The sequence below is a fragment of the Ipomoea nil genome, unplaced genomic scaffold, assembly GCF_001879475.1.
Source record: "Ipomoea nil cultivar Tokyo-kokei standard unplaced genomic scaffold, Asagao_1.1 scaffold0519, whole genome shotgun sequence".
Classification (NCBI taxonomy): domain Eukaryota; kingdom Viridiplantae; phylum Streptophyta; class Magnoliopsida; order Solanales; family Convolvulaceae; genus Ipomoea; species Ipomoea nil.
The window spans coordinates 821,231-839,690 of record NW_017616947.1 but is presented as its reverse complement, the minus strand read 5'-3'; the positions used below and the strand labels follow the sequence as shown (position 1 = coordinate 839,690).

Genomic DNA, 18,460 nt, shown 5'->3' with positions numbered 1-18,460 from the left:
AATTTTACCAAACACCGCACGGGAAGGCACGACCGCACCTGAACTCGACTATATATATATATATATATATATATATATATATATATATATATATATATATATATATATATATATATATATATTTACAATCAAATAAGACAATCTATTTAGGTGAGAAATAGGAATTGGTTTAGAGCGTCCATCTTAGATGTTTTAATGGTTGAGATTAGCCCTTCTTTTCTTCCTTTTTTTTTTTTTTTTTTTTTTTTTTTTGCGTAAATACTAATGAATTGGGGTTTTAATGTAATTGTCGTGTGTTTTATTTTTAGAATGGGATTCTATCCGTATCTTATGCTTGTTTTTAGGAGTTTAAATTGTGGTAGGAGTCTTTTTTTTTCTTCCCATTGTTGATTCTCGTTCGGTCGTTTGTCTACCATCTTTAGACGTCAGTGCACTCGTTTGCAGAAGATTGACGGTGTTCCTCACCGTTGCCTAATGATGGAATGTGTTAATGAAGTTATGTTTCTCTAAGTTTTTTTTTTGGGGTTTTTTGTTCTGCAATTTAATTATGGCGTGTTACGTGTGATTGTGCATGTGGGATCATTGTCTTTGTTCCGTAATTCGTTTTTAAGGGGTTGGAGTGTGTTGTTTGGAAGCATTTTGTTGTTTATGTTGGAGGTTTCAAGTTTCTTGCAATGCTCCAGTTGTCGGCCATGTTCGTGCTTTTGTTTTTTTGTTTTTTTTTTTTTTTTCCCGTCGGTGTGTGCATACCCGGTGCCCGCCGTGCGCATATCTGTGTTTTCGCCCTGGGCTAATGTGTACATGTATGTAATCTAATGTGTGAATTACCGTATTCTGCCGTCCTCACATGTGTCCTAGCATCCCTATTACCCTTATTTTTTGTGTTTTTTTTTTAATTATACCTTGGCTTTCCGGTAGTTTTGTGGCGGATTAGATATCTGATTTCCAGGTGGTGGCATTATTTGGTTGTTATATAGTGCATATGGTTGTTAAATTATGTGCACATAGTGGTTGTTGGTTGCTATTGTTTTTATTATTTCTCAATCGTCGGTGTTTTTAAAATTTCCCCTTCACCATTTGGCAGTGTCGCTTTCTGGTGATGAAGTTTCTGCAAATGACAGTCGTGGGTGTGTCATGGATATTTCTCCATGGAAAATGAAGTATTGGGTGCCGGTGTGTGACAATGCGATCAAGCCATTTGTTGGTCAGTGGTTTAGCAGGTTGGACGATGGTATTGAGTTCTATATCCGCTATGCATGTACTGTTGGGTTTAATGTTCATCGTGGCACGGATTCAAAGAATAGTTGTGGGGAGGTATTGAGGAAGTATTTATTGTGTTCTCGGGGAGGATTTAAGCAGCCTGCTAAGGAGTTGTGTCCGGGTGGTGACGTGGTTAATAGCCCATCAATATCAAAGAAGGGGCGTCGGGTTACGAATAGGGTTGGTTGTAATGCCAAGATTATTTTCAGGCTTAAGGGGGATGGGAATTATTTTTTGTTCTATTTGGAGGAACGACACACACATTGTTTGTACACCGAGGCATCCAAGCCATTTATGAGGGTTAATCGCAAGTTGGATCTCGGGCATCAAATATTTGTCGCCAATTGTGCGAAAGCAAATATTGGTCCTATCAAATCGTGGAAGCTTTACAGGCAAATTGTTGGAGATTATACTGATGTTGGGGCCACAAGTGTAGACTTTCAGAATTTTAAGCGTGATTTAATGGCATACATTAGCGGCGGCGATGCACAATTGATTGTTGAGAAGTTCCTTCATAAAAAGGAGTTATGCTCATCATTTTTCTTTGACTATGTTGGTCCCAAAAGAGGTAAGGAGAAAGTCTAGAGGGGGGGGGGGGGGGTGAATAGACATTCTAACTTTTTTCGCACAGCACAACAATTGCTAAGACAGAGAGATAAACCAAAACTCTTAACTAGATTGTTAGAGTATGGTGCACAGCGGAAATAAATAAACATAAAGTGTGTGTGAGATAGTGTGAGCAGTATATCTCGTGTAGAGCGAATATGTAAAGAGCAGTAAGTAAAGAAAGCAGTAAAGAACACAAGACAATTATAGTGGTTCCGAAGTGGTGTAATCCTCCTACTCCACTTTCTCTTATCTCCAAGAGCAATTCACTATATCTACCACTCCTTGGTTCCAATATACAATGAATTTCCGTGATCTAGTTCTTTGATCACAAAGCCCGCACTAATCACGCCCAGTGACACCACACTGCTGCTTCGGGTTTCACGTCGCCACGCTACTATCCCAGGATTTCACGACTCCGCGTTACTTTCCCCTCGTCTTCCACACTCCGGTAGAAACGTATCCCGTGATCTAGTGCTTTGATCACAAAGTCCGCACTAATCACGCCCAGTGCCTCCGACACTGCTGCTTCGGATCTCACAGCTCCGTGTGACAATCCAAGATTTCACAGCTCCGTGCTACTTTCCTCCCTTCTCTTGTTTTGCTCCAAAACAAGTGTTGTCTTACTTCCAACTTCTGAGACTCTGTAGATGATCTTCAATGATGCGCAGGTTTCTTTGATGAAGATTAAAACACTCTGGAATGATTTCTCTTGATAGCTCTGAGTGTTTTCTCTCTTTGAATATATCAAGTAAAGCACTTGATATTTTTGTTCTGCTTTGCTCTGTTTAAGAACTCTCAGAATATTTTTCTCTTGAAGCTCTCTGAGTTCTTTTTCTTTTCTCACTTCTCACTTGAAGATTTTTGGTATGCTCTGTACCAAAATGAGATTTTTGCTCTATGCTCTTTTAAGCTTAATTGCTCTATTCGATCTCCTTGATGAGTTCGAATTTTCTGCTCTCTTGTTCGTGAGTTTCTCAACTGCTCTTCTCTAGTTCTCTTTCTTCAAGTCTTCATATCTTCATCATTTTATAGCTGGTAATGAGAATCTGTCTGTTGGAAAGAGACGCTCTCATTTTTGAAATCTTGTATCATTTTGTCAGAGATCTTATCTTATCTTCTGCAAAGATGTCAGAAAGGATAAGCTAGCCGTTTGATGGATCTTAATCTCCATTTAAATGAGCTCCCAAACTTCATATGATATTCCTCTGGTTTAACGTTGAGTGGGAATATCTGGGTCTCTGTTTTGGTGTAGAATGGCTTCTCTGATCAGCTCTGAAGTGGTCCTTGTATCTTTGGGATTTAAAAATATTCATTAATTTAATTTGGCTTCTCAAATTTTACCTTGTAAAATTGTTAATGGTGAGATTCGAGCTTGAGCCATTTTGCATAACATATCAAGCATCATCCACTTCGTCCATACTACTTTTGATTAAATCTCCAATCACATTTTATGTACTCCTTTCTTTCCATAGATGCTTGATCTCCAAGTCAATTTCATGCATTCTTCCAATCTTAATTTTCTTCACGAAAATTCTTCTGGGATATTTCTTTAAGTAGCATTGACGTGAATATTGTATCATTCATCTTCTTCTTCAATTTGTCATTTTCTCCAGACAAATTCTTGATTTTAGGCGTTATATCTTCTTCTTCTTCTTCTTCTTCTATTTTCATGCATCTTCCTATGTTTTTCTCTTTTCCAATTTAAATAATTTCCCGATCATGGTCTAAGACTCTACTAGACCTAAGAAATAAAATTGGGGGATCTACAAATACAAATTTGGCATATCAAAACCATTACACTTTATTCCTAACAATTTCCCCCATTTTGATAATGCCAAAACCTATACTCAGTCATTGGCTTTAAGTCTTTGAAAAATAATCTTTTTTTCTCAATTTTATTTGACAAAGCCAAGATGAGTTTAACAATGGTTTTCTAGACACAATCAGAAGAAACTTGTGAATTAAATTTTTAGACAAGCTCCTAAACGCATCTTGAATTATTTTTATTTTGATCATCATCAATTTTAAATTTTGTCGTGCGTTTGACATATTTCTTGTCTTTTAATTCACCAAAGTCTAATTACATTAAACAAACAAAATTAAAGACTCAAAATAAACCATGGGAAATTATTATTGATATATTTCGAGAATATTGAGAAAAACGCAACAGAGGTTCGAAAATAGAAAATATCAGCTTAAGAGAATTTTTAGATTACCTTCTGGGTTTCTTTACACCAGATTCTTTCTTCAAAATTTCCTTGACATGTTCTCTGAGCTTGAAGAAATCATCTTTGAACTTTGCATTCTGAAATTTCTTTGTAAGCTGTCCGGCCATGTAATGTCCAAAAGTTTCTTTGATATTGTTGCCCGAAAGAACTCCGTTTTCCCACCATAAGACACATTCTTCGAAGCTTCTTTCTTCTCCAAGATTCATGCCCATATTTCCAGTGAAATCTCTTAATTCATACCACATCTCGGTTCTTTTCCTTTTGCCTTCTTCTTCTTTATTCTTCTCCGAGATCCATTGGGCTTGATCAGCTGCAGGCCATTTCTTGATCATGCTTGGTAGATTTTCCTTAGTTCATATTGTTGTCTGAGTGGCGGTACCCTTAGAGCATTCAAACCAGCCACGCAGTTCAGCAATCTTCGATGTACTCGTACCAAGACTAGGATTTGCGAACTGAGCAAAACCAATCTGAGATGGTCCTTGTGAGGATTGTCCGCGGCTTCGGCCTCTAGCTTGAGTGGATATTACTGGCTGTTGTTGGCTTCCAAGAATAAATTCTTGTTGTTGCAAAGCTAAGTGACTGAGAATTTCTTCCCCCCTTTTGGCGTTATCAACCAAAAATGCAAGGGTCTTAAAATCTCGGTCTTGGTTTGCCTTCACAGTTTCAACACTGTTGTGCGTTTCAATGGAAACGGTTTGTATGTTGTCCAGCTTGTTTGTTGTAACTGCGAGCTTAACTTCACGTTTGTTGATTCGGCTTTCTTGATCTTGAATCGCCTTGACTTGTCGCAAGTGGCGTTCGTTGTTAATCTTTTCAGCTGCTTCACGTTCCTTCTTCATGAGCTGAATCACTTCAAGTAAGTCTTTTGTCAATTCTCCTTTCAAGATTCTTTCTGCTTTGTCAATCTGAGTCTTCAAAATATTTTGATGCTCCATTAATTCCTTCAGATTGACTCGTGTATCCATGTGCTGTTGTTCTAGCTTTTGGTTTTGTTCAACCAATTTTTCTCCAATTGTTTGACAAACAACATCACTAGATTCGGCCACTTTGGCAAATAGAGATGAAAATATGCCATCATCTTGATCATTCATCTGCACAAAGTTTTGAGGGGATCCGAATGGACTTCTATTTGGATCTGTGAGAACAACTGTATCAATAAGTTGCATCCCTTCTTCTTCAGGTGATTCGGCTTCTTGATTGAGATCACCAATTTGTTCTTCTAGGACTTCTGTTCTCGTGTAGTTGTCTGCATATAATTCTTCATTTTCTAGAACAGGGTCCATGGTAGGCATGGTAGACTCGGTATGGTGTACTGGCAGTACACTGGATAGATTCTCTGTGATTTGCAGTCTACTCTCAGTAGCAACTTCTACTGCAACTTCCACTGGTATATCCCTTCTTCTTTCTTCTGACACTTGTTCTCTTACTTCTTCTCGTACTGACACTTCTCCTCTTAATTCTTTTCTTCTTTTATCCCTTTTGTAGCCATAAACAATTTTTTTTTTTAATTCATTTTTATTTTATTTTTATTCATATATTTTTTTTGTGTATCTTTTTGGCTACGAAACTTTTGATCTTTTTATATACATAGGGATTTTTCATTTTGTAGGAGAGAGAGACAGAGAGAAAATAGAGAGAATAAACATTCATTTTTATTTATCTCCTTCTTTTAGAGAAGGAGAGAGAGAGAGAGATAACATAGAACTTCTTCAACAGGCAGAGAAACCGGTACTCATGCAATCTTCTGAGTCATAACCTCCTGGTGGTGAGGGGGCGTATCCTGGTCTAGAGTCACCACTGGACTCACTTTCCTCGAGCATCGACCCGTTTGAGCTTGAAGATGAGTAGGTTTGATTGAAAAGCCTAGTAAAGTCCACTCGAGGACGGATGAACGGGTTGAGTGGCATCTGTTGAGGAGGCGGTGGAGGAGCAGGAACTTCTTATGGCAGAGGTGCAAGAACTGGCAGACTTGGTGGAAACTTTGGAAGAGGCTCTGGTGGACGTGGAGGTTGATAGAGCCCATCGAAACCGAAACCAGGAGGGGGTAGAACTGGTCCGAACGTCAGTTGTTTTAAATAGATGAGATATTCTGAATTGCTCATATTCAGAATTTCAGCATACATGTCAGGTTGAACAACTAGTGAAAACTTCATAAATGGAGGCTCAAACCCTTCCATTTTCTCTTGTTCCACAGATAGTTTCTTGTCACCAATGTATTCTTCATATATGAAGCCCGGTTCACGCGGTGGTGATTCTGCAACTGCTTGAATTTTTGGCGACTCCTTTTCTTGCTCCTTTTCTTCAGATATTAAAATCAAAGGGTTGCTTGGGGTTTCTCCAGCCTTCTTTCGTCCGTCCGTTCGTGTTGCCCTTCGGGGTTGCTTGAGAACTTTCTCTCAAGTTCTCTGAGTTTCCTTCCTCATCTCGTTCTCCTGAGACTCGCTGGACACCATCTTGTTCCTGCAAAAGAGTTCAAACAGCAAAATCTTCCACAGCAAATATTTCTCGGCTGTCTCCCAATAAATAGGGCGATCAGGGAGACTTATCGGTTCACTTGCCGATGGAGAGTAAATATTGCTTGCCGTCGTTTAGAGTTTACGGGATGTGACGGATAGCGGCAAGACTTCTCATTGGCTGAGATGGCGGTGGATGGGAAGAGATTTGATGGGCAACGATTTAGAGGGGAGAGTTTAATGAGGGGTTTAATTGCTCTGTGAGAGTCGATTGAGATTATTTAGCTGGGAGGAGGTATGGGTATGCCGATTTGAGAGAGAAAATGAATCAGTTGGGGAAGGGTGCTGATATAGGAGAGGATTATGGGGGGAGGTTTAAGTTGGGTGGAGGTTTAGAAATGGTAGGAGTTTATGGGTGGAGGTTTGATGCCCAATTAAACTCTAATTTTCCTCATTTGTCTCCTGATTTCCTTCTCAAAATCGTATACCACAGATATAATCATACTCAACATCTCGTTAGTAGCAAAAATTAGTCCACAAATAATTAATCACACATACCAATTATATTAAAACACATACACGGTAATTTCCAATCAAAACAAACAAATTTTGGAAGCTAACAAAATTAACACATATATTCCAAAATTATAATTAGAAACAACCTTAATTTATATAAATTTTACACAATTCAGATTCCAAAATATTTTAGAAACTAACAAAAATATTAACTTTCAGATTTCTAAAACATTTTATTGCAAATAATAACACATACACATATACACGAAACACATACAATAAACACATTATCCACATATATAATAAAATAAACACGGTAAATCACATATTTAGACAAATTGTTCATGCAAACAAATTAATTAAATTTAAAAACATGAACAAGTACTTGTAGACTAAATAACACGTTAAAACATGCAATTTTAAACAAATTGACAAATAAATCACGAATTACACATTTTATCAAATTAATTTGCATGGCATATGATCTCACGTTAAATATCACATGCAAATACACAAATAACTTCCTAACACATACTGCAATTTTATCACATAAAAATTTCGAATAAAAACATGCATATAAACACATAAAACAATTTATTTTGAGCACAAGTATCATTTTAAATAGAGAGATTAAGTTCAGTGATACTTAGCTCATTTCGATCATTCCCAACTCGTGCCTTAAGGTAGAAAATCTCGTTTCGCATAAAGGCTTCGTGAGAATATCAGCAACTTGGTTTTTCGTAGGGATATATTCGATCTTCAGATTTTTCTTTTCAACGTGATCCCTTATAAAGTGATGTCGAATGTCGATATGTTTGGTTCTTGAGTGAAGCACTGGATTGTGAGTGATAGCGATTGCACTAGTATTATCACAATAAATACTAACGTCATCACAATTAACTCCGTAATCCTTCAATTGTTGCTTCATCCATAAAATTTGCGCACAACAACTTCCTACAGCAATATATTCGGCCTCGGCGGTACTAGTTGCGATGGAATTTTGCTTTTTGCCGAACCAAGAAACAAGCCTTCCCCCCAAGAACTGGCATGTCCCGGAAGTGCTTTTTCTGTCTATTTTGCAACCTGCAAAATCCGCATCTGAAAAACCCGTTAGAGTAAATCTGTACATTTTGGATACCACAATCCAACATTGATTGTGCCTTTCAGATATCGTATGATCTTCTTTGTTGCGGTGAGGTGGCTTTCTTTTGGATTTGCTTGAAATCTTGCACACACTCCCACAGCATAAGAAATGTCCGGCCTGCTTGCAGTAAGATATAGAAGAAAACCAATCATTCCTCTATATTTTGTTTGATCGACATCCTTTCCATCTTCATCTTTGTCTAGCCTTATTGATGTGCTCATTGGAATTTTGATCGATGATTTTCCATCAAGGCCAAACTTCTTTATCAAGTCGCGGGTGTACTTTGCTTGATTGATGAATACTCCTTCTTTCAGTTGTTTGACTTGTAAGCCCAAGAAGTAATTCAATTCACCCATCATGCTCATTTCGAATTTGTTCTGCATAAGCTTCGAAAATTTCTCACACAAAGAATTGTTAGTGCTTCCAAAAATAATACCATCAACATATATTTGCACTAATAAAATATGATCACCATCTTGAATTCTAAATAGAGTTTTGTCAACAAGGCCTTTGGGGAATCCACAACTTATCAAGAACATTGACAAAGTATCATACCAAGCTCGAGGTGCTTGTTTCAACCCATACAATGCCTTTTTAAGTTTGTAGACTTTATCACCTTCGCCTTTTACCTCAAAACCTGGGGGTTGTTCGACATAAACTTCTTCTTCGAGTAGACCATTCAAGAATGCGCTCTTCACGTCCATTTGATAAACGGTGAAATCTTTGTGTGCGACGTAGGCTAGGAAAATTCTGATTGCTTCGAGTCGGGCTACCGGTGCAAAAGTTTCATCAAAATCAATTTCCTCTTCTTGAGAGTATCCTTTTGCAACGAGCCTTGCTTTATTCCTAACAATCACGCCTTCTTCGTTTGCTTTGTTCCGGAAGACCCATTTGGTTCCTACAACATTGTGGTTCGCCGGTCTTGGAACAAGTTCCCAAACATCATTTCTTTTGAATTGATCGAGCTCATCTTGCATAGCATTTATCCAATTCAGATCATTTAGAGCTTCGTCAACTTCTTTTGGTTCAATTTGAGATAGATAACACGTGAACAATGCTTCCATGGTGGATGATCTCGTTTTCACGCCTTCATGAATATTCCCAATAATTAATTCTGGAGGCTGATTTTTGAGCTATCTTAAATCTGGTTCAAATGGGTGCATGGTACTGGGTGGATCCATTTGTTGTGTACTGGGAGAGTTGGTTCGAATTTCCACATTTAATTCTTCTTGAAATTGATTACCAACTTCACCAGTAACTTGATCACAAACTGGAACCCGTACTGCATCCTCATTCCCACGTGAGGCATCACCTTCAAAATTATTATTAAAAGAATTTCCAACTTCTTCTGGATGAGGGATGGGATTTTCTAGAGAATTAATTTCCAACTCATCCATTCCCTGCAAAACATCATCTTCACACGTATCATTAGTATCACAAAAATCAATATGACACTTGTTACCATTTTGTGCAATTTCTTCGTCCAGTGCATCATTTTTTATCTGTGATTTTTTATCAAATACCACGTGTATGGATTCTTCAACCACCATTGACCTTTTATTCAAAACTCTGTACGCCTTGCTGGTAGTCGAATATCCTAGAAAAATTCCTTCATCTGCACGCTCATCAAAAGCTTTTAGATGCAATTTATCATTAATATGAATAAAACATTTGCATCCAAAAATATGAAAATAACCAATATTTGGTTTTCTCCCTTTATATAGCTCGTATGGCGTCTTCTTGTACTGCTTATGGATCATGCTTCGATTTTGCGTGTAACAAGCAGTGTTGATAGCTTCCGCCCAATATCGTTTCGGGAGACCGGCAGCACTAATCATCACTCGTGCGGCTTCTTTGAGCGTCCGGTTTCTTCTTTCGGCAACACCGTTTTGTTGCGGTGTTCTTGCGGCAGATAATTGATGAGAAATTCCATGTGAATTGCAAAAAGCTTGTATAACTCCATTCACGAACTCGGTTCCGCGATCCGTTCGTATTTTTTATATTTGCAATTCTTTCTCATTTTGTAGTTGCTTCAACAGCTTCGGTAGAACTTGCTCAACTTCATTTTTCTTCTTGAGGAACACGGTCCAGGTGTACCTGGAAAAATCATCAACAATAACGAGAGTATATTTCTTACCACTTACACTTATTGGATCAACCGGTCCAAATAAGTCCATATGTAGTAAGCTTAGCGGTCTTGACGTTGACTCGTGTGTCTTTGATTTGAATGATGATTTGATTTGCTTTCCGCGTTGGCATGCATCACACACTTGGTCCTTCTTGAAGATAATATCTGGCAAGCCTTCTACTAGATTCTTCTTTGCAAGCTGATTGATAGTCTTGAAGTTTAAGTGGTTGAGCTTTCTGTGCCATTCCCAATTAGCTTCATTCGAATTTCTGGCCATTAAGCACACTGAATCTTTGCTTTTGCTCCAATCAACAACATACATGTTCTTTCGCCTTTTTCCAGATAGAACAATCTCATTTGTGAGCTCATTTTTGATTAGGCAATTATCTTTAGAAATTTCTACAAGATAGCCTTTATCACAAAATTGACTAGTGCTCAACAAATTGAATTTTAATCCTTCAACGAAAGAAACATCTTCAATCATTAATCCATTTTTCTTGATCGTGCCAACTCCTTTTGTAATTCCATAATTTTGATTTCCTCCGAATATAACTGTTGGTCCATCGATTTCTTTGAAATTCACTAGATATGATTTATTTCTAGTCATGTGGCGTGAGCAACCACTATCGATGTACCAAACATCCTGCAAAAAAGATTAATTAACTTTAGGTACCCATATTTGCTTGGGTCCTTTACTGTTAGTGATTTTAGGTAACCAAACCCACCTAGATCTTATTGAATTAAGATGAGGCGATTTGTAACCATTAGAGACACGATAATCATAACTCACTTTTGAAAACATTTTTGGCGCCGGGTTTTGAAAATTATTTTTATATTTTGGCACCTAGGAAGAGAATGGTTGCTTTGGTCTATAAAAAACATTACATCTATTACACAACCAATCCTTTTGAGTGGGATAAAATCTCCCAACTTTATTTCTAGAAAAGCTTCCCTCTTTTCTATGAAATCTTTTTGCACTTGACTTTTTGGCATATCTTTGCTTGAAGAAATTTTGTTGCTTTGCCGTATAATTAAATTGTTTCGGCCTTTCAACATTCATCTTTGCATTTGTTTGATAGCCAAGTCCTTGTCTCATTGTGCTATTCTGACTTTTAACAAATTTTACCACTTGAACTTTATTATTTAAAGTAGTAGTAGAATTAGTCAGATTTTGAGGGGTTTGAAAACATGTGGAGTCATAACCGATTCCAGTTCTATCTCCTGATGGCTTTTGCATGCTCACCATTTTATCTATTATTTTAGACGAATTAGTCAACGTAGCAATAGTAGCTCTAAGATTATGTTCTCTAACCTCTCTTGCTTTACACTCTTCTTGAAGATGAATATTTTCATTCTTCAATTTACTCACTTCAAGTAAAGCATCTTGCAATTTTTTATTCATTTCTTCTTTTTCAAGAATCAGAATATTATTACGCTTCTTGAGTTGAGGATGAGTGAGCATAATCTCTTGACATTCTCGCATTAGATTGTCAATAGATTCACGAGAAAAAAGAAGAATTGAAAGAATTAGATGTTACCTCTTCTTCCTCTGCTTCAAGAGCCATAAGACAATCTCCACTTGTACTCAACTCAATTGACTTGCATATTAGTGCCGTATCATCATCCGAACATGAACTTTCATCGCTTGATGATGAATCCTCCGAATCATCATTTTCATTTGGTTTGTTGCTAACGAGAGCTTTTCTTTTGTCGCGCTTGAACCTCTTGCTTTCGGATTTGTTCGGCATGGATTCAACATTTTTGCCTTGATACTTGCTAACGATCGGATATGGACAATTTATTTTAAAATGTCCGGGTTTGCGGCAATTGTAGCATAAATCCTTGCTTTCTTCGACTTTCTCTTCTTGTGATATGCGCGAAACAAATTTTCCACGAGCAGAATTTTTGTTGTCTCCTTTTCGCATAAACCTTCTAAACTTTTTGACAAAAAGAGCAAATTGTTCGTCAGCCATAAAATCAACATTATTTTCTACTGACCTGGAGGTTGACGGTTGTTCGGCCATTAGAGCAGAATTTTGAGCTTCATGAACATCATCATCTTTGGCCTTCATTTCGAACTCATATGCTTTTAGATCACTAAATAATTTGTCTATTGACAACATTCTTAGATCTCGGTGATCGCGCATAGCCGTAACCTTCATATCCCATGCAGATGGTAAGCCTCGTAGGATTTTGAGATTAATTTCTTTTTGGCTAATATTTTTGCCAAGATCACTAATCTCTCCAAGAACTTTGATCATTCGAGCTTCCATGTCTACAACACTTTCATTTGAGAGCATTTTGAAATCTTCAAACTTCTTCATGGCGATTGTGAGCTTATTGTCTTTTTCTTATTCATCTCCTTCGCCAATCTTGATGAGAGTTTCCCATATTTCTTTAGCAGTGGCACACTTTCGGATCTTTGAAAATATTGTATCATCTACGGCTTTGAATAGAATATCCTTGGCAATATTGTCAAGATTATTCCGCGTTCTATCGTCCGATGTCCATTCTGGTTTTGGCTTTTGTACGTACTGTGGAGCATCCGAGGATATAACAAACAACGTATTGATTTTTAATATTTCTATAGGGCCAGTGGAAATAACTTCCCACATTTCATCGTGTAAAGCCGATAAGTGTACATGCAAACGAACTTTCCAATCATCAAATTTATCAAGTGAGAATAATAGATTTTGAGCCAAATCTTTCTTCATCATCATCATGAGAGATATGAAAGATTAATCCAATTCACACACTTTGTAGAATGGATCAGCCTAGCAGTCAAAACAGTTAACCCAGTTAGGCAACGTGTTTTAATACCAAAGGTTGGTATAAACTGACTCAAATAGGCTACAGGCTCTGATACCAATTGTTGGTCCCAAAAGAGGTAAGGAGAAAGTCTAGAGGGGGGGGGGGGGGGTGAATAGACTTTCTAACTTTTTTCGCACAGCACAACAATTGCTAAGACAGAGAGATAAACAAAACTCTTAACTACATTGTTAGAGTATGGTGCACAGCGGAAATAAATAAACATAAAGTGTGTGTGAGATAGTGTGAGCAGTATAACTCATGTAGAGCGAATATGTAAAGAGCAGTAAGTAAAGAAAGCAGTAAAGAACAGAAGACAATTATAGTGGTTCGCGAGAAGATGTAATCCTCCTACTCCACTTGCTCTTATCTCCAAGAGCAATTCACTATATCTACCACTCCTTGGTTCCAAGATACAATGAATTTCCGTGATCTAGTGCTTTGATCACAAAGCCCGCACTAATCACGCCCAGTGACACCACACTGCTGCTTCGGGTTTCACGTCGCCGCGCTACTATCCCAGGATTTCACGACTCCGCGTTACTTTCCCCCCGTCTTCCACACTCCGGTAGAAACGTATCCCGTGATCTAGTGCTTTGATCACAAAGCCCGCACTAATCACGCCCAGTGCCTCCGACACTGCTGCTTCGGATCTCACAGCTCCGTGTGACAATCCAGGATTTCACAGCTCTGTGCTACTTTCCTCCCTTCTCTTGTTTTGCTCCAAAACAAGTGTTGTCTTGCTTCCAACTTCTGAGACTCTGTAGATGATCTTCAATGATGCGCAGGTCTCTTTGATGAAGATTAAAGCACTCTGGAATGATTTCTCTTGATAGCTCTGAGTGTTTTCTCTCTTTGAATATATCAAGTAAAGCACTTGATATTTTTGTTCTGCTTTGCTCTGTTTAAGAACTCTCAGAATATTTTTCTCTTGAAGCTCTCTGAGTTCTTTTTCTTTTCTCACTTCTCACTTGAAGATTTTTGGTATGCTCTGTACCAAAATGAGATTTTTGCTCTATGCTCTTTTAAACTTAATTGCTCTATTCGATCTCCTTGATGAGTTCGAATTTTCTGCTCTCTTGTTCGTGAGTTTCTCAACTGCTCTTCTCTAGTTCTCTTTCTTCAAGTCTTCATATCTTCATCATTTTATAGCTGGTAATGAGAATCTGTCCGTTGGAAAGAGACGCTATCATTTTTGAAATCTTGTATCTTTTTGTCAAAGATCTTATCTTATCTTCTGCAAAGATGTCAGAAAGGATAAGCTAGCCGTTTGATGGATCTTCATCTGCATGTAAATGAGCTCCCAAACTTCATCTGATATTCCTCTGGTTTAACGTTGAGTGGGAATATCTGGGTCTCTGTTTTGGTGTAGAATGACTTCTCTGATCAGCTCTGAAGTGGTCCTTGTATCTTTGGGATTTAAAAATATTCATTAATTTAATCCCATACTAGTTAGACTAGTATTTTTTCTTGTGAGAATATTTTCACTGTAAGTTCATCTTCATCTTCTTCATTCTCACGTCTGGGTGTTCTCAGACTTCAAATTGGTTGTGAACTTCTACCCAATTTGTATTTCTCCTTTGCAATTGACACTTAATTTCAATTGGCTTGTAATTGGCACCCAATTTGAATTTCTCCATTGTAATTGGCTCCCAATTGACTTTGACTTGCAATTGCCTCCCAAACTTCTCCTGGTGCTTTCAATTGCTTCCCAATTTGAATTCAATTTGATCTCCATGTCTTCTTTGAATCGGTCCCCAATTTGAATTTGCATCCCATACTACAACTTCAATTGGCTCCCATACTACAACTTCAATTGGCTCCCAATTTCAATTGACTTCGAAATGGCTCCCATACTACAACTTCAATTGGCTCCCAATTTCAATTGACTTCGAAATTGGCTCCCAGACTTCTGGTATTGAATTTCATCTCAATTCAATTTGATCTCCATGTCTTCTTTGAATCGGTCCCCAATTTGAATTTGCATCCCATACTACAACTTCAATTGGCTCCCAATTTCAATTCTACATTGGCTCCCATCTTGAATTGAATCCCTTTTGAAACAAGCTCCCTCGGTCCCCAATTTGAATTTGCATCCCATACTACAACTTCAATTGGCTCCCAATTTGAATTCTACATTGGCTCCCATCTTGAATTGATTCCCTTGGGTGAATTTCAATTCTACGGGTGAATTTCAATTCTACATTGGCTCCCATCTTGAATTGATTCCCTTGGGTGAATTTCAATTCTACGGGTGAATTTCAATTCTACATTGGCTCCCATCTTGAATTGAATCCCTTGTGAAACAAGCTCCCAACTCCCAATTTCAATTCTACATTGGCTCCCATCTTGAATTGATTCCCTTGGGTGAATTTCAATTCTACGGGTGAATTTCAATTCTACATTGGCTCCCATCTTGAATTGATTCCCTTGGGTGAATTTCAATTCTACATTGGCTCCCATCTTGAATTGAATCCCTTGTGAAACAAGCTCCCAACTCCCAATTTCAATTCTACATTGGCTCCCATCTTGAATTGAATCCCGAATTTCAATTCTACATTGGCTCCCATCTTGAACTGATTCCCTTGTGAAACAAGCTCCCAATTTCAATTGCTAGCCAAACTAGCGCTCAACTCCATCAGATTTAATTAAATTTGGCTTCTCAAATTTTACCTTGTAAAATTGTTGATGGTGAGATTCGAGCTTGAGCCATTTCGCATAACATATCAAGCATCATCCACTTCGTCCCTACTTTTGATTAAATCTCCAATCACATTTGATGTACTCCTTTCTTTCCATAGATGCTTGATCTCCAAGTCAATTTCATGCATTCTTCCAATCTTAATTTTCTTCACGAAAATTCTTCTGGGATATTTCTTTAAGTAGCATTGACGTCAATATTGTATCATTCATCTTCTTCTTCAATTTGTCATTTTCTCCAAACAAATTCTTGATTTTAGGCTTTATATCTTCTTCTTCTTCTTCTTCTTCTATTTTCATGCATCTTCCTATGTTTTTCTCTTTTCCAATTTAAATAATTTCCCGATCATGGTCTAAGACTCTACTAGACCTAACAAATAAAATTGGGGGATCTACAAATACAAATTTGGCATATCAAAACCATTACACTTTATTCCTAATAGACTATGATGTGGATGAGTATGATCAGTTTTTACGTGTGTTTTGGGTAGACCCAGTAGCACGACGGAATTTTGCATGCTTTGGTGATGTGGTTTCTTTTGATGCAACGTATCGGACGAACTGGTATGTGCATTTATTCTCGTTGGCTTGTGCATCTGTGTTTTGTTGGCAGTTTGTTACGAATATCTTTTTACATACATGTACGCAATTTGATTTTTTTTTCCCCTTTCTTGTATTTGTGTAGGTATAAGCTTGTGTTTGTCCCATTTACGGGCATTGATAATCACAAGAAATCAGTTACGTTTGCCGCAGGGTTGATTGCAAAGGAAGATGTTGGGTCCTATGTCTGGTTGCTCGATAATTTCAAGCGAGCTATAGGCCACGAGCCAACATACATTATCACCGATCAAGATCCAGCCATGCGGGGGGCTGTCCCCACGGTGTTCAATTCTTCACATCATCGCTTTTGCATGTGGCATATCATGACAAAGTTCGGTGACAAGGTGGGTCCAGTGCTTGCTAAGGATCAGTCGTTTCGGCGTGCTCTTAATGATGTTGTTTGGGACGAGTCTATAACAATCGAGGAGTTTGAATCTAAATGGCTTGGTGTTATGGAGGTCTATGATCTCAGTGAGTATAGGTGGTTCCGCCAGATGTTTGATTTACGTGCATTTTGGATTTCAACTTTTTTTCGAGACTTGCCTATGGGTGGTTTGTTGCGAACGCCTTCCCGGTCGGAATCGCAGAATACTTCATTTGGAGGTTGCACTAACTGTCATGCGAGCTTAGTGGAGTTTGTCATTCATTTTGAAGGTGCTATTGATAGCCAAAGGCATAAGCAGGCTAAGCTCAATGCGGCGTGTGAGGGCCATTTGCCAGTGGTGAAGACGCCTTTGGCAATTGAGCAGTATGCAGCTGCTGTTTATACCACTACTGTATTCTATGAGGTGTAGACAGAGATTGTGGCTGGGTGTTTTGATTGTTCTGTTCTGTCTTCCATTGTTGATGGTGTCTTGAAACGTGTTGGAGTTGAGGATGCATATGGTAATGTGTATGTTGTTGTATATAACCCAACCGAAACTACAGCAGATTGTTTCTATCGGATGTTCCAGCATGTGGGCTTGTTGTGTCGGCATATATTTCTTGTCTTTAAGGATGCTCGTTTGGACTCTATTCCACCTTGCTACTTGGTTTCTCGGTGGACACACGAGGCCTACAAGCGTCAAATTTATGATATAGAAGGGGTTCATGATGATGTTGTTGTAGGTGTGGCCAATAGTAGGGTGATTCGAAGCAGGTTTGGAATGATTTTTACAGTTGTGTTGCTCTTGCAGGTCATAGCTCGGATCGTATAATGGAGTTGTCCCGTTTTTGAAGGAGTTGAAACTGTCATTTGTCAATGCCGACACTAGTATTGGTACGTCCATTTGTAAGTCTAGTGTTGTTCGGGCGTTTGGTGGTATGATCACGTCTCCTGATATTCTTGTCCACCCACCAACTGTTGCTAAGAATAAGGGTTCTGGGAAGCGGTACAAATCGACTAAGGATCTTGCTGCAGAGAGAGCTGCAAAGTCTACACGAGAGTGCAAGAGTTGTTACTAGTTATGCAAAACTTCACTTGGTATCAGAGCGGGTTCCAAGAACCTTATTCTTGATCAATTGATCTTTGTAACTCAATCATCCTGTATTTATATTCTGCGGTTTTTTGCACGTCTCTGTTGTTACATTTGAAAAATTTGCAGATATGAAAGGACAAGAAAGACCACCACAACTAGTAGGCACTAACTATGGTTATTGGAAGGCAAGAACGAAGATCTACTTACAGACCCTAGTCGTCCACGTGTGGCCGAGTCCGGCACAAACCGAACATGTTCGTGCAGCGAGACCAACGAAACTTGTTTTGCCGGACGTGGCATGAGGTCCACATCAGATGAATAAGTAATGAACCCATCTTTGTCATCTGGGCAATCACTTTCTTCGTCTGATGGGACGTTCAGCGAAAAAGTAGGGGCATCGCCTATATAGTAACCACACTGAGCGACCCCACAGGCGATGCATTCCCGCACGGCGTTTGATGTTGACGTCCTGTTGAGAAAATCGGCGCCTATATTCTTTCGCCGTAATTTTTCTGTTTGCCTTCTTGGAATTCGTTAATGCATAAAGAAGAACAAAG

At 38.4% G+C, this 18,460-nt stretch overlaps 1 protein-coding gene across 1 annotated transcript; it reads left to right on the top strand.

Annotated features, from left to right (window-relative positions):
- The first annotated feature begins 1,134 nt into the window (after positions 1–1,134).
- On the top strand, positions 1,135–17,889 carry LOC109174029 (protein FAR1-RELATED SEQUENCE 5-like). Its single transcript, XM_019323322.1, has 5 exons — positions 1,135–1,828; positions 16,290–16,410; positions 16,532–17,207; positions 17,241–17,570; positions 17,665–17,889. The coding sequence occupies exons 1-5, from the start codon at positions 1,135–1,137 to the stop codon at positions 17,887–17,889; spliced, it is 2,046 nt and encodes a 681-aa protein (XP_019178867.1).
- The last annotated feature ends 571 nt before the right edge of the window (positions 17,890–18,460 follow it).

Bases quoted from the DNA above. Each gene is read 5' to 3' on its own strand.
- LOC109174029 (XM_019323322.1), top strand. From the start codon at position 1,135: ATGGATATTTCTCCATGGAAAATGAAGTATTGGGTGCCGGTGTGTGAC. The intron at 17,208-17,240 runs GTTTATACCACT...TATGAGGTGTAG, and splicing joins TTGAGCAGTATGCAGCTGCT to ACAGAGATTGTGGCTGGGTG. The intron at 17,571-17,664 runs GTGATTCGAAGC...CCGTTTTTGAAG, and splicing joins TAGGTGTGGCCAATAGTAGG to GAGTTGAAACTGTCATTTGT.